Genomic DNA, 13,884 nt, shown 5'->3' with positions numbered 1-13,884 from the left:
GGTTCAGAAGGAAATAAAAATGGCCAGACAGTGGCAAGGGTTACTTGAAATTGGAGAATTCACTGTTCATATCTTGGGTTGTGGACTACCTTCCCACAAGCAAAACATGAGGTGCTATTCCTTTAAATTGCATTTTGATTCCTCATGGCAATTGAGGCACAGGACAGACAGGTTGGTTTGGGAATGGGAAGGGGATTTTCCAATGACTTGCAACCAGAAGCTCAAGATGTCACTGCAGACAGAGCATAGGTCCTCAGTAAAGCATCTGTTTATTTTTCACTTCTCCTTTCTGTTATAGGAGGCCATAGCAAGACCTCTGAATACAAGAGATGAAATTATAGGAGGTACATATGAATAATGGCTCACCTGGAAGGGCTATCATGGTTCCTAGATGGTGATGAGGAGAAGGTATAGGGATAGGTATTCCATCTCCTATGGATGCAGGAGAAAGTACCTGGATACAGGGAAGTGTGAGTGGGGAGAGATAAGTATGTGAGGAAGTTACAGAGGGAGTGGTCCCTATAGACAGCTGAAAGGGGTTGGGGGGGGGGGGTAGCTGGTGGAATTGTTGAAGAATGATATGCTGAATATAGAGGCTGTTAGGGTAATGGAAATGTGGGTGAGAGCTCCATCAACAACAGCTACATTTCCAGAAAAAGAGCCATGTCTTGGAATGGAAATGCCCACCTCAAAAACAGATGTGGAGCGTGAGAAAGAGTAAAGGATAGCGTCTTTCTAACAGATGGGGTGGAATAGGTGTATTTTCAGAGAGTTTGTAGAGTCAGTGAGTTTATAGCAAATGTCAGTGAATAAATAGTACGTTTCCTGAGATGGATAGAGAGATCTAAAAAAGGGAGAGAGGTGTCGGAAATAGTCTGTGATGTTGAGAACAGGATGGAAGTTATAAAATTGACTAGCTTCACCTGGTGAGTGTAGGAGGCAGCACGAAAGCACTCATCCTTGGTGGACAAAGAATTGGGGAGTGGTGCCTGACTAGGTTTGGAATAAGGCCTGTTCTATATTGTGATCTCCAAATAGGTTACCATCTATCCAGGCACAATATTTGAGATTAGAAAGGAAAATTAATTAGGAGCATACAAAAACAATAAATGCTGAAAATAACCAAAAGGTAGAATTTGTGGACGGAAACAGTTAGCATGTGAAAGTTAAACTTTAACTTCTTTTCTCCCTTCCTACATGCGGTGTAACCTCCATTTTCAGTATTTAATGCTCTGTTTAAATTTCAGATTTCCAGAATCTGCTGTGTTTTCCTCCCAATTAAGAAAAAGCTTGTTTTACCAAGCTATTTTAGTGTAAAAATTTATTCTTTGCAATAAAGTAAAAAGCATTTTTTTTTAAATTAGAAAAATATTTTTCAAATAAATTCTGGTAGTATCTTAAAAAAAAAGTCTTATTCAAGCATGTGTTAAACAAGGATAATTCTTTCTTCATTTAAAATGAAGTTCTTTTTTCATCTATAAAATTTCCGTCTATAACTCAACTGCAGCTCAGTTACCCATTCCCTGGCTGGAAAAAAAACCTCCACAAATCTCCTCATCTTAAACCTATGCCCTCTTTCCTATGGAAAAGAAGTTTCATTATCAACTTTCTTATAATTTTGTGCACCTCAGTCAGGTCTCCCCACAGCATTCTCTGTTCCAAGGAAATCAAACCCAGCTTATCCAGACTCTTCTCATCACTCCATCCCAGGTAATATCTTGGTAAATCTCCTCTACACTCTCCAAAGAGAGAGCATCTTTTCATCTATGTAAGTAGACTCATGCAGCAAGGAAACAAACCTTTTCGCCCACCATGTCAGCACCAACCAATAGAGACCAACCTGCTTCAATTGACTCTGCTTCCACCACTTTCTGGATGAAAATGATCCTTTTCAGATCCCTTCTAGATTTATTACCTCTTACACTAAATCTATTGCTTCTACCTATTCTTTTCTTTGGCTTGGCTTCGCAGACGAAGATTTATGGAGGGGGTAAAAAGTCCACGTCAGCTGCAGGCTCGTTTGTGGCTGACAAGTCCGATGCGGGACAGGCAGACACGATTGCAGCGGTTGCAGGGGAAAATTGGTGGGTTGGGGTTGGGTGTTGGGTTTTTCCTCCTTTGCCTTTTGTCAGTGAGGTAGGCTCTGCGGTCTTCTTCAAAGGAGGTTGCTGCCCGCCAAACTGTGAGGTGCCAAGATGCACGGTTTGAGGCGATATCAACCCACTGGCGGTGGTCAATGTGACAGGCACCAAGAGATTTCTTTAGGCAGTCCTTGTACCTTTTCTTTGGTGCACCTCTGTCACGGTGGCCAGTGGAGAGCTCGCCATATAACACGATCTTGGGAAGGCGATGGTCCTCCATTCTGGAGACGTGACCCATCCAGCGCAGCTGGATCTTCAGCAGCGTGGACTCGATGCTGTCGACCTCTGCCATCTCGAGTACTTCGACGTTAGGGATGTAAGCGCTCCAATGGATGTTGAGGATGGAGCGGAGACAACGCTGGTGGAAGCGTTCTAGGAGCCGTAGGTGGTGCCGGTAGAGGACCCATGATTCGGAGCCGAACAGGAGTGTGGGTATGACAACGGCTCTGTATACGCTTATCTTTGTGAGGTTTTTCAGTTGGTTGTTTTTCCAGACTCTTTTGTGTAGTCTTCCAAAGGCGCTATTTGCCTTGGCGAGTCTGTTGTCTATTTTGTTGTCAATCCTTGCATCCGATGAAATGGTGCAGCCAAGATAGGTAAACTGGTTGACCGTTTTGAGTTTTGTGTGCCCGATGGAGATGTGGGGGGGCTGGTAATCATGGTGGGGAGCTGGCTGATGGAGGACCTCAGTTTTCTTCAGGCTGACTTGTATGGTGAAGAATTTCCTACAGTCTGTCACATCAAAATACCTCATAATCATATACACTTCAAACATGTCCCTTCTGACCTTCTTCACTCAGGGAAAACAGACTTGTTTTAGTTATCCTCACAATTGAAACAAATGTAATTATTGTCCACTTTATATGTTATTAAACAAAGTATGTTGCTCACTTCATTTATCTGTATCATAAAATTCTGCACAATGACCTGAAGGGCTGTACAGAAATTTGCCAGGACTTCAGAGTACAGCACTGATGAGTTATGGGAGGAACTAGTGTTGAGATTTGTTGACGGGAATGTAATTTGATATCCTGACCTTAAGTCTCACTGCCAAAGGTCTACATAAAATTGTAGTTTTTAAAGCTGTATCAACTATTGTTTTGTTTCTCTAACTGTTGGGGAAGAAGCTCATTTACTTAAAGGCATACAAATGATTTGAATTAAGTAGGAAAAGACTTACACAAATACAAGATCTCCTCTCTTTGAATATGCTGGAATGGCACTGGCTATTGTGGCAAATCCATATGAATAAATAATAGCTTCTTCTGTTCTCATAAACTTGGCAATTCTGTCTTCCAATTCTAAATGAACATCTAACGAAAGGGAATGAATAAAATTCTGATAAGCATATGCTTAAAAGTCAAAATGTGACTTATTCACAACACATTGAAATAATATGAATTTGATTTGCAAGTCATTGGAAAACACCTTGGAGAAGATGGACTAAATCTGTACAATAATAATAATGTTTCTCTTTGGGCTTAGACCACCAGCAGTTGACTTGTACGTTGCACCATCATTCCTGAATGATTACAGTCAACATAGCAAAGCAAAATTTATCCCTGGAGATTATGAGTTGACATTTCAAGGAATAATTGAAGCAGAAATGATGATTAGGCCAATGTCTGGCAGTTATCAGGGAAAAATAAAAAATGTTGAGACCAAATGTATGGGTTACTTTGGGGGAGAACAACTACCCTTGTTTGAGTGGTTAGCTAGACCAGTTCAGCTGCCATCTTGATGTAAATTATTACATGGGTGGGTCCAGAAATATATCTAGCTAGGCTGGACAAGGACAAGAGATTTCATACTCTGCAAAAATGAGTGAATGATAGGTTTAAAAATTTCTAGTTTATAAATGGAATTGAAGTTCAACAAATTATGAGGTGATATTTCTACTTGTATCTCTGGATTAATAATGGGTTTGCAACTTAACAAGTACATGACCTCCATAACTAATGTTAGTTTTCGAGGCAATTCAGACTTTTGTTTCATTCATCTGACAATCAAAGTTTCTAAAACATGTTCTGGATAAAATCAGAAAATTACATGTGATAATGATTTGCATAATTCAATGATGAAACCATCTTTTGATTTGAAGACCTGCAAGGATTTGGGGAGAAAACATTAAAATAAGAAATTTAAAGGTAGTTAATTGGACCTGAAAATAAAGGTCAATTGTGGATTGGAGTCAACCTAATATGTTACTACACTCTCAATGATGGTTGATCCTGTACAAACTCAGATTAACCTCAAAGGACTGACATCACCAGATTATTTAAGATTTTCTCCAATTATGAAGTAATTTGGGGGTAAAAAATGTTTTATTCTAAAGTAATTCTAAAACAAATTTGCAAAAGATAAAGATAAGTATGTTCAAAATGGCAACTCGATTTGCTTTAAAAAGTTTTAACTTACCAAATGTTCCATAAAACCCTCTAGGTCCACAGGTACCAACACCATATTTTTTCAAGGAAGCTAATGCTGCATTCTATGCATTTAAAAATAATTTTAGAAAGCATTGAATTAAATTACATTTTACTTCCAAATTCAAATTATGATGCACCTCAAGCTAAAGCATATATTTACCAGAAAACTGTAAACGAAAATGTACACAGTACAACCACTATTTTTGAGCTTTTATTGTTCCTAAAATTACACAACCCCATTAAGAAATATCCAATTCACTAATTTTATGACAATGTCATTGTTATTACCACTTCAACTTTTTATGACATACGCTTAATGCAGAAGCATATTTCTTTCTTAGATAAACATAGAAAAAACTCACCTTGACTTTTTTATTGTCTAACAATCCAAGAAAATTAAAGGATGCAAAGTTTATACACTTTTTACCATTAACCACTATGTTGTGAGTTGGAGGGCTGAAAGTAATAAAAGCTAAAATTAGAAAGTATTATAGAAATTTCATAAAAGCCCAAACAAGAAAAATATATAACCTTTAAGTAATAAAGGATGTAAAGAAGAGTTTAGGTTTCTTTGAAACATTTTTAACTCAAAGACATTTAAAATGAAAAACCAATCAAAATCAGCTTTGCAAACAAGTGAGTAGAAAACAGCAAAATTTTTTCATTACAAATAAATGTTACTGTTTCTATCAAACTCATTAACACAAGTAAAAGATGATGGTGTATTTTCATGTTTATTGTTCCAATTCTCTTCCTTTGCCATTTCCTGAAGGCAATAACTTAAAGATTTGGCCCTGCTCTGTTAAGTGCAAGAATTTCTCCTCTGCTTCAATCTTTGATGCAAATTTGGGGAAAAAAAGTTAGAGGTCATTCCAGTTCACTAAGTATATTAATTGAGTTCAGGATGTTGAAGCTGGTTTTAATATGATTTTGACATGGATCAACTAACATTGTAGAGATAAGGTTTATGCTTAGGACTTCTCCAGCTTATTTAGCTCTGCAGAGCATACCCTTTAGTAAGTAAATTGTTAAGATTTAAGATAGAAAACAAATCTTCTTTCTTTCTTTGGCTTGGCTTCGCGGACGAAGATTAATGGAGGGGTAATGTCCACGTCAGCTGCAGGCTCGTTTGTGGCTGACAAGTCCGATGCGGTACAGGCAGACACGGTTGCAGCGGTTGCAAGGGAAAATTGGTGGGTTGGGGTTGGGTTTTTCCTCCTTTGTCTTTTGTCAGTGAGATGGGCTCTGCGGTCTTCTTCAAAGGAGGTTGCTGCCCTCCGAACTGTGAGGCGCCAAGATGCACGGTTGGAGGCGAGATCAGCCCACTGGCGGTGGTCAATGTGGCAGGCACCAAGAGATTTCTTTAGGCAGTCCTTGTACAAATACATATTTAGTAAAATGTAGTTTTCATTGATCCAGATCAATTAGGAGTTACATACCCTGAGACAATGTTATTGTTGAGGGCAGGGTGGTCTTTTGACACTGGTGGGACAAGTGGTTCTGGCTGCCATTCCTCAATAAGCTCTTCTTTTTCCTTTTAAGGAAGGAGAAATGTAGAACAAATGTAAGTCATTGCATTAATGAAAAAATAATTAAAAAAAACTGTGCCTGATTACCTTTTCTGTAAGGACAGAACGTTCCTGAAGTTTGTAGGTTTTGGAGAAAAGTAGTCTCACTATCCACAAAATGAGAATTCCTTCCAGAATCAGATGATATGCTGGGGCCTAAAGACAAAAGAAAATAAAATAATACTACCAGTAATTGATTGAATGAGAAACAACTGGAGATGTTTAGACCACTTGTTGAGTAAAAAATGTACAACTCCAATTATCTGAAATGGTCGGGACCAGGTCTTTTTCAGATAAACGTTTTTTTTCCCCCCCCAAGAGAACTGGTTATTTTTAAAAAACATCTTAATTGCAACAGCAAATCACTTGTAGTAGTGTTTAAACAACAACAAACAACAAGGGAAGGGTTTTTAAGCATTAAAATAATGTTTAATTCTCACCAAAATAAATGCTGGCCATTGCCGATCACCAACACCTCCCCACCGAAGTCCCTGCTGCCGCTAGGAGCTCAATGTCCCCAGTCAGTGCGGCCAGAAAAAAATTTCAGATAAATGAAGGTTTTGGAGAAACCGATTTTGGATAATCGGTGTTGTACTGTATCTGTACAGATGCACTTCCTTGTGCATCTTGTGTCCCCTAAATGAATCTCACCCTTCTCAGCAACTCAATATTTGAATTTGTCAATCATCTTTCTCATCATGCCATAATATTGAAATGGCTTTATTAAAGTGATAATGATCACCTCACTTTGTAACCACAGTGTGTTTACCTTCTTCAACCTTTCTACTATTTGTGATGTGGCTTATTGCACAATGTTGCTTGATTGTCCTGTTCCATTTGATCAACCTCACTTAATTCCTCTCAGGATGCATCCAATCTATTGTTTCTTTGGCCAGTCCTGTACTGTCAACCAGTCTTCCAAAGATTTATCCTTCTTAGCCCAATGCTCACCATGTATTGCCTGAAGGTGACAAGCATCTGGAAGTATATAATAATCTTCCATCAGCTTCACATCTCTATCATTTTTTTCTTTCATCTTTACAAGGCCTCAATTGCAAACTCTGTATCCTTGCTCAACTGATTTCACAATCAGGTGGATTCCATTTTCTCAGCTAAAGCAAATGCACATTGTTCACACATTACCCTTTTTGATATACAAGACCGGATTCATCCCTACATCGTCTCCTTTACAATATCTTGTAGCGGCTACTACGGTAGAGCGACTAAAGAAATACAAATACATGCCAGAGTAATCAACTCAAGACTGATTTATTCAGGATTTACAGGCTTCTTTTATATACTATGTATCCCGGGTTCCACGGGACAAGGTGGGACGTCACTATGAGATCCATGGGACCAGCAGGTTTAAATCTAGCCTCATAAATGTCCCGCACCTTCTGGCAGAAGACTCAATAGCTCAATGTGCCGTTGCTCGGTACTCAGTTTACGTCACGTGCGGTCCATTAGGTGAGTAGGCAGACATCCGTATTAGGGTTCCGCATGCCCGCAAAATCGTGCCGGCGACTGTTCGCATTGCCATGCTGTGCACCTGCTCGTCCCGCTACACAGCCGCTACATCAAATGCAGAGCCTGTATTATGGTTCTACACACCCGCAGAATTGCGCCGGCGACAGTTCGCATTGCCACGCTATGCCCCCGCTCGGCCCACTACACGGCTGCTACATCACCACCCCCCTTCCCCCAGAATTGTCGCCGGAAATTATAACACTAGTTGCGTGTGCCTTAGGAGGACGGCCACGCCATCTGGGCTGGGGGTATTGAATGGGTGCAGTGGGATCCATATGGGCAGGCTCGAGTGTGTCTAAACTAAACAGCTGCGAATGTCCCCCAATGTCCAAAGTAAACACAACTCCGTCCCTCTTAATCACGCGGAAAGGGCCCTCATATGGTCTTTGTAACTGAGCTCTTGGGACCCGTCTGCGTACAAAAACAGAATCAGTGTTGAGGAGCTGTGGGGGTACATGTTGTTTAGAGGTTCCATGCCAGCTGGTAGGAACAGGTTTCCTGCTAGTGATTCCATGTCGAAGTTGCTGAAGGACATCCAGGTCAGAGTTGGTTGTGAAATGAATGTCCCCTGGAACTGTAAGTACTGTCCCATAAAACATCTCTGCGGATGATGCAGACAAACCTTCCTTTGGAGCCATATGAACTCCCAGCAGAACATATGAGGGCCCTTTCTATGTGATTAAGAGGGACAGAGTTGTGTTTACTTTGGACATTCGCAGCTGTTTAGTTTCAACTGCATCCATTCAATGCCCCCAGCCCAGATGGCCTGGGTGTCCTCCTCAGGCACACACAACTTGTGTTTTAATTTCTGGCAACAATTCTGGGGGGGGGGTTGCTGTAGCGGCCATGTAGTGGGCGCACAGCGCGGCAACGCAAACTGTCACTGGCGCGGTTCTGCAGGCGAGCAGAACCATAATACAGACGGTTCGCATTGTCGCGCTGTGTGCCCGCTCGGCCCGCTCCTCTCTGCCAATTTTCACAGATGTAATCTTGCCTGACTGCACTTGCCTTTGCTCCACTATTACTCCAAATCTTGAAAATGCTGCTGTCATTTCTGAATTGGATTGCTTTTATCATTTTTATTTCAGACTTTCTTTAGGTTTACTTTCACATTTTATGTTATTTAACCAATTCTGAATTATAAATTGGAGATTTTAATACCCAAATATCTTTCTAAATACATTGTGGAATTCTACTGTTTCCCTTGGATTGTCTCTCTGCTTTTCCTTTCTGACATTCTGCTGTTATTTTGACATTTTATTGTTTATGTTTGCAATGCATTCAGAAAGAACAAATATGGTGAGAATGCAAATCAAATACATCCACACACATTTGCAGTGAAAAATGTGGCTGAAGGATCAAGTAACCATCCTTGTGTTTTTTTTTCCTTAAACTTTATTTTTAAATTTAACTTGGAAAGTAAGCAATGGCAAATGGAATTTAACTCATTTAAATGGAAAGGTGGTGCATTTTGGTAAGTCAAACCAGGGCAGGAAATGGCAGGGACCTGTAATGTTAGAGAACAGATAAACCAAAGGCTACAGGTACAGAGTTCCCTGAAAGTGGCAATGAAGGCAGAAGGGTGGTGAAAGCATTTTGACCCACTTGCCTTCATTGGTAAAGACAATGGTACAGACTAAGAATGGGAATATTGTGCACAACTGAACAAGACATTGGTGAGACCATAATTTTGACCCACTTGCCTTCATTGGTAAAGACAATGGTACAGACTAAGAATGGGAATATTGTGCACCACTGAACAAGACATTGGTGAGACCATAATTTTGACCCACTTGCCTTCATTGGTAAAGACAATGGTATAGACTAAGAATGGGAATATTGTGCAACACTGAACAAGACATTGGTGAGACCATAATTTTGACCCACTTGCCTTCATTGGTAAAGACAATGGTACAGACTAAGAATGGGAATATTGTGCACCACTGAACAAGACATTGGTGAGACCATATTTGGACATCATCTTGGTGGAAAGGATGTAATGAAGATTCATGAGGATATTACCAGCATCACAGGGCTTGATTTTTAAGGGGAGGCTGGAATATTTCTAACTGCAGCACAAGTGGCTACAGGGTAACCTTATAGACAAAATCATGAAGTGAATAGATAGGCAAATAGCCATAGTTTCCCCCCCCCCCCCCCACCCCCCAAGGCAGGGTACTCTAAAACTAGGGGGACATAGATTTAAAATGAAAAGTTATTAAAAGGAAACTGAGCAGCAACCATTTCATACAAAGGATGATAGGTATATGGAATGATCTGCCAGAGAAAGTGGCAAAGGCAAGTACAATTAGACAGGTACACAGAAAGGAGTGGTTTGAAGGGATATGGACCAAATGCAGGCAAATAAGGCTAACTGAGGTAGACAAGTGGGACTTGCTGTAGAACTCTACGACTAAAATCTGCAAATATATAATAATAAATATACATAGATAGGCAAATACCCATTTTCTTTGCTTAAATATCTACATCATATGAGCATGTCATTTTTTTTCTTTCACGTACATTTGATGAGCAATAGGTATGAAAGACTTTTATTTTGTAGAACATAAGAAATAGGAGCAGGAGTAGGCCATCCAGCCCATTGAGCTTGCTCTGCCATTCAATGGGATCATGGCTGATCTGATGATAGGCTCATCTTCACCTACCTGCCTTTTCCTTGATATCCCTTAATTCCCTTACTATGTAGAAATCTATCTAACTTTATTCTGAATAAATCTATACAGAAAAAAATAGATATAATGGAAAATTATAACAGAAGAAATAACATAAAGATAGTGGGCCTTAAGGAAGATGAAGAAGGCAAGAATATGAGGGAGTTTATAAAAGAATGGATCCCTAAGGCCCTAGGATGTCCAGAACTACAGCAAGAAATGGAAATAGAAAGGGCACATAGAGCATTGGCCCCTAAACCACAACCACAACAAAAACCAAGATCTATTGTAGTAAAATTCCTAAGATATACTACAAGAGAAAAGGTACTGGAGAAGACAATGGAAAAAGTAAGAGAGGGCAACAAACCACTGGAGTATAAAGGGCAAAAAATCTTCATTTATCCAGATATAAGCTTTGAACTCCTAAAGAAGAGAAAAGAGTTCAATACAGCAAAAGCGATTTTATGGAAGAAAGGATATAAATTTACACTGAAGCATCCTGCGGTATTGAAAATATTTATTCCAGGACAACAAAACAGACTATTCTCGGATCCAGAAGAAGCACGAAAATTTGCAGAACAATTACAAAAATAGACTGAGGGATGAAGACGGGTAATGAGAGCAAAAATTATCACGATTGATATGTATGTGGGTAAAGACAAAAATAGACTGAGGGATGAAGAAGGGTAAGGAGGGTAAAAATGACCACGATTGATATGTATGCGGGTAAAGAGGTATAAGAGTGAATAGAGACAATGGGCATATGTGAAAGTATCTGTAATTAGAGGAAAACATAGAGAGTATAGACAAGAATTAATAAGAGAAGGTAATGGAATAGAGAGAATAAGGAGGGAATTAAAAGAGTGACCTTTGTGACATATAAAAAGCGAAATCTTTTCTGGGGGGGGCTGGGTGGGGGAAAAGAGCGGTCACTGCAAAATCAGTTGACGCTTGCGAGTGGATTCGCAAATCCAAATGGAGAGGGGAGATGTGGTTGTCCGACAAGGGATAAAGGGCAACTCAGGAGGGGAAGGGGAGACTGGGGATAAAGAAGATAGAAATAGGAGAATAAGGAAAATGTTGGATGTTGTAGGAATGTTGTCTGGTAAAGAGTTGAAAATAAGAAAACAGAAATGGAAAAGGAGGAAAGGTAATGATGGAAAAACGGAAAGAGAAGATAAACAAAATATAAAATGGCTACGCTGAACTATATGACTCTAAATATTAATGGAATACATAACCAAATTAAAAGGAAGAAACTACTAAATTTACTGAAAAAGGAAAAAATAGATATAGCATTTGTCCAAGAAACACACTTAACTGAATTGGAGCACAAGAAATTAAAGAGAGATTGGGTAGGACATGTAACAGCAGCATCGTATAATTCAAAAGCAAGAGGAGTGGCTATATTAATTAGCAAAAATGTGCCATTTAAAATAGAAGAGGAAATAATAGATCCAGCAGGGAGATATGTTATGATAAAATGTCAGATATATTCAGAGCTTTGGAATCTACTTAATATATATTCACCTAACGAAGAAGATCAAAAGTTTATGCAAGATATCTTTTTGAAGGTAGCTAATACGCAAGGGAACATACTAATAGGAGGGGATTTCAATCTGAATTTGGATCCAAATATGGATAAAACGGGGAAAAAAATTAACAGGAAGAACAAAGTAACCAAATTTATAATTAAATCAATGCAAGAAATGAAACTTGTGGACATATGGAGGAAACAAAACCCAAAAAAAAAGGAATACTCATACTACTCGACTAGACATAAAACATACTCAAGGATAGACCTATTCCTGTTATCAGCCCACATTCAAGGGAGAGTTAGGAAAACGGAATATAAAGCTAGACTATTATCGGACCACTCACCCCTGTTATTGGCAATAGAGCTAGAGGACATCCCTCCAAGAATGTATAGATGGAGATTAAACCCCATGCTACTTAAAAGACAGGATTTTAGAGAATTTATTGAAAAACAATTAAAAATGTACTTTGAAGTAAATACGGAATCAGTGGAAGATAAGTTTATACTATGGGACGCAATGAAAGCATTCATTAGAGGGCAAATAATAAGTTATGCAACCAAGATGAAGAAGGACTATAACCAGGAAACAGAGCAGTTGGAAAGGGAAATAATAAACATAGAAAAAAAATTAGCAATAAAGGAAGATACAACCAAAAGAAGAGAATTGGCGGATAAAAAAATAAAATATGAAACATTACAAACATATAAGGTGGAGAAGAATATAATGAAGACAAAACAGAAATATTATGAACTAGGTGAAAAAACACACAAAATCTTAGCATGGCAGCTTAAGACAGAGCAAACTAAGAAAATGGTATTGGCAACAAGGAAAAAAGACAAACAAATTACATATAATCCAAAAGAAATTAAGGAAAACTTCAGAGAATTCTATGAACAATTATACCGAACCGAAAACGAAGGGAAAGAAGGGAAAATAGATGAATTTTTGACTAAAATTGAACTACCAAAACTACAAATAGAGGAACAAAATAAATTAACAGAACCATTTGGAACAGTAGAAATACAAGAGATAATAAAAAATTTACCAAATAATAAGACACCAGGAGAGGATGGACTCCCAATAGAATTCTACAAAACATTTAAAGACCTAATAATACCGCCCCTCCTGGATGTAATCAACCAGATTGATGAGACACAAAACTTACCAGATTCATGTAAAACAGCAATAATTACAGTGATACTAAAACAAGGGAAAGATCCACTCTCACCAGCGTCATATAGACCAATATCTCTGCTAAACACAGATTATAAGATAATAGCTAAACTAGTAGCGAACAGATTAGCAGAACAGGTACCGAAAATGGTAAATTTAGACCAAACTGGATTTATCAAAAAAAGACGCACAACAGACAATATTTGTAAATTTATTAACTTAATTCATGCAGTAGAAGGAAATAAAGCACCGGCAGTAGCAGTTTCTTTAGACGCAGAGAAGGCCTTCGACAGAGTAGAATGGAATTACTTGTTCAAAGTATTGCAAAAATTCAGTTTACCGGAGAAGTATATTAATTGGATTAAAGCATTATATAAGGGACCGTTAGCGAAAGTGACAGTAAATGGACATGTATCAAAGCAATTTAACTTAAGCAGGTCAACGCGGCAGGGATGCCCACTATCACCATTATTGTTTGCGCTAGCTATAGAACCACTAGCAGAATCGATAAGAAGAGATAATAATATAAAAGGAATAAAAATAAAAGACAGGGAATATAAAATCAGTCTGTTTGCGGATGATGTGATAGTGTACTTAACAGAACCAGAACTATCAATAAAAGAACTATATAAGAAATTGAAGGAATATGGAGAAGTGTCGGGATACAAGATAAACGTAAATAAAAGTGAAGCAATGCCTATGAATAACGCGGATTTCTCAAAATTTAAGGAGGAATCCCCATTCAGATGGCAAACGCAGGCAATAAGATACCTAGGTGTGCAAATAAACAAAAATCTAGGCCAATTATATAAACTCAATTACAATCCACTAATGAA

General features: G+C 38.7%; 1 protein-coding gene across 2 annotated transcripts in view; it reads right to left on the bottom strand.

The window, feature by feature from the left end:
• Positions 1–13,884, bottom strand: part of sptlc1 (serine palmitoyltransferase, long chain base subunit 1) — a 69,049-nt gene that overhangs the window by 30,782 nt on the left and 24,383 nt on the right. For both annotated transcript variants that reach the window (XM_069928229.1, XM_069928219.1), the window contains exons 2-6: positions 6,187–6,294; positions 6,010–6,104; positions 4,933–5,026; positions 4,560–4,632; positions 3,322–3,454 (exon numbers count right to left, since the gene is read on the bottom strand). In XM_069928229.1, the coding sequence (XP_069784330.1) occupies positions 3,322–3,454; positions 4,560–4,632; positions 4,933–5,026; positions 6,010–6,104; positions 6,187–6,294 (503 nt within the window). The remainder of the gene's footprint in view (positions 1–3,321; positions 3,455–4,559; positions 4,633–4,932; positions 5,027–6,009; positions 6,105–6,186; positions 6,295–13,884) is intronic.

Source organism: Narcine bancroftii, chromosome 1 (assembly GCF_036971445.1).
Source record: "Narcine bancroftii isolate sNarBan1 chromosome 1, sNarBan1.hap1, whole genome shotgun sequence".
Lineage (NCBI taxonomy): Eukaryota > Metazoa > Chordata > Chondrichthyes > Torpediniformes > Narcinidae > Narcine > Narcine bancroftii.
The sequence above is the reverse complement of the archived record's forward strand: the minus strand, read 5'-3'. Positions and strand labels throughout refer to the sequence as shown.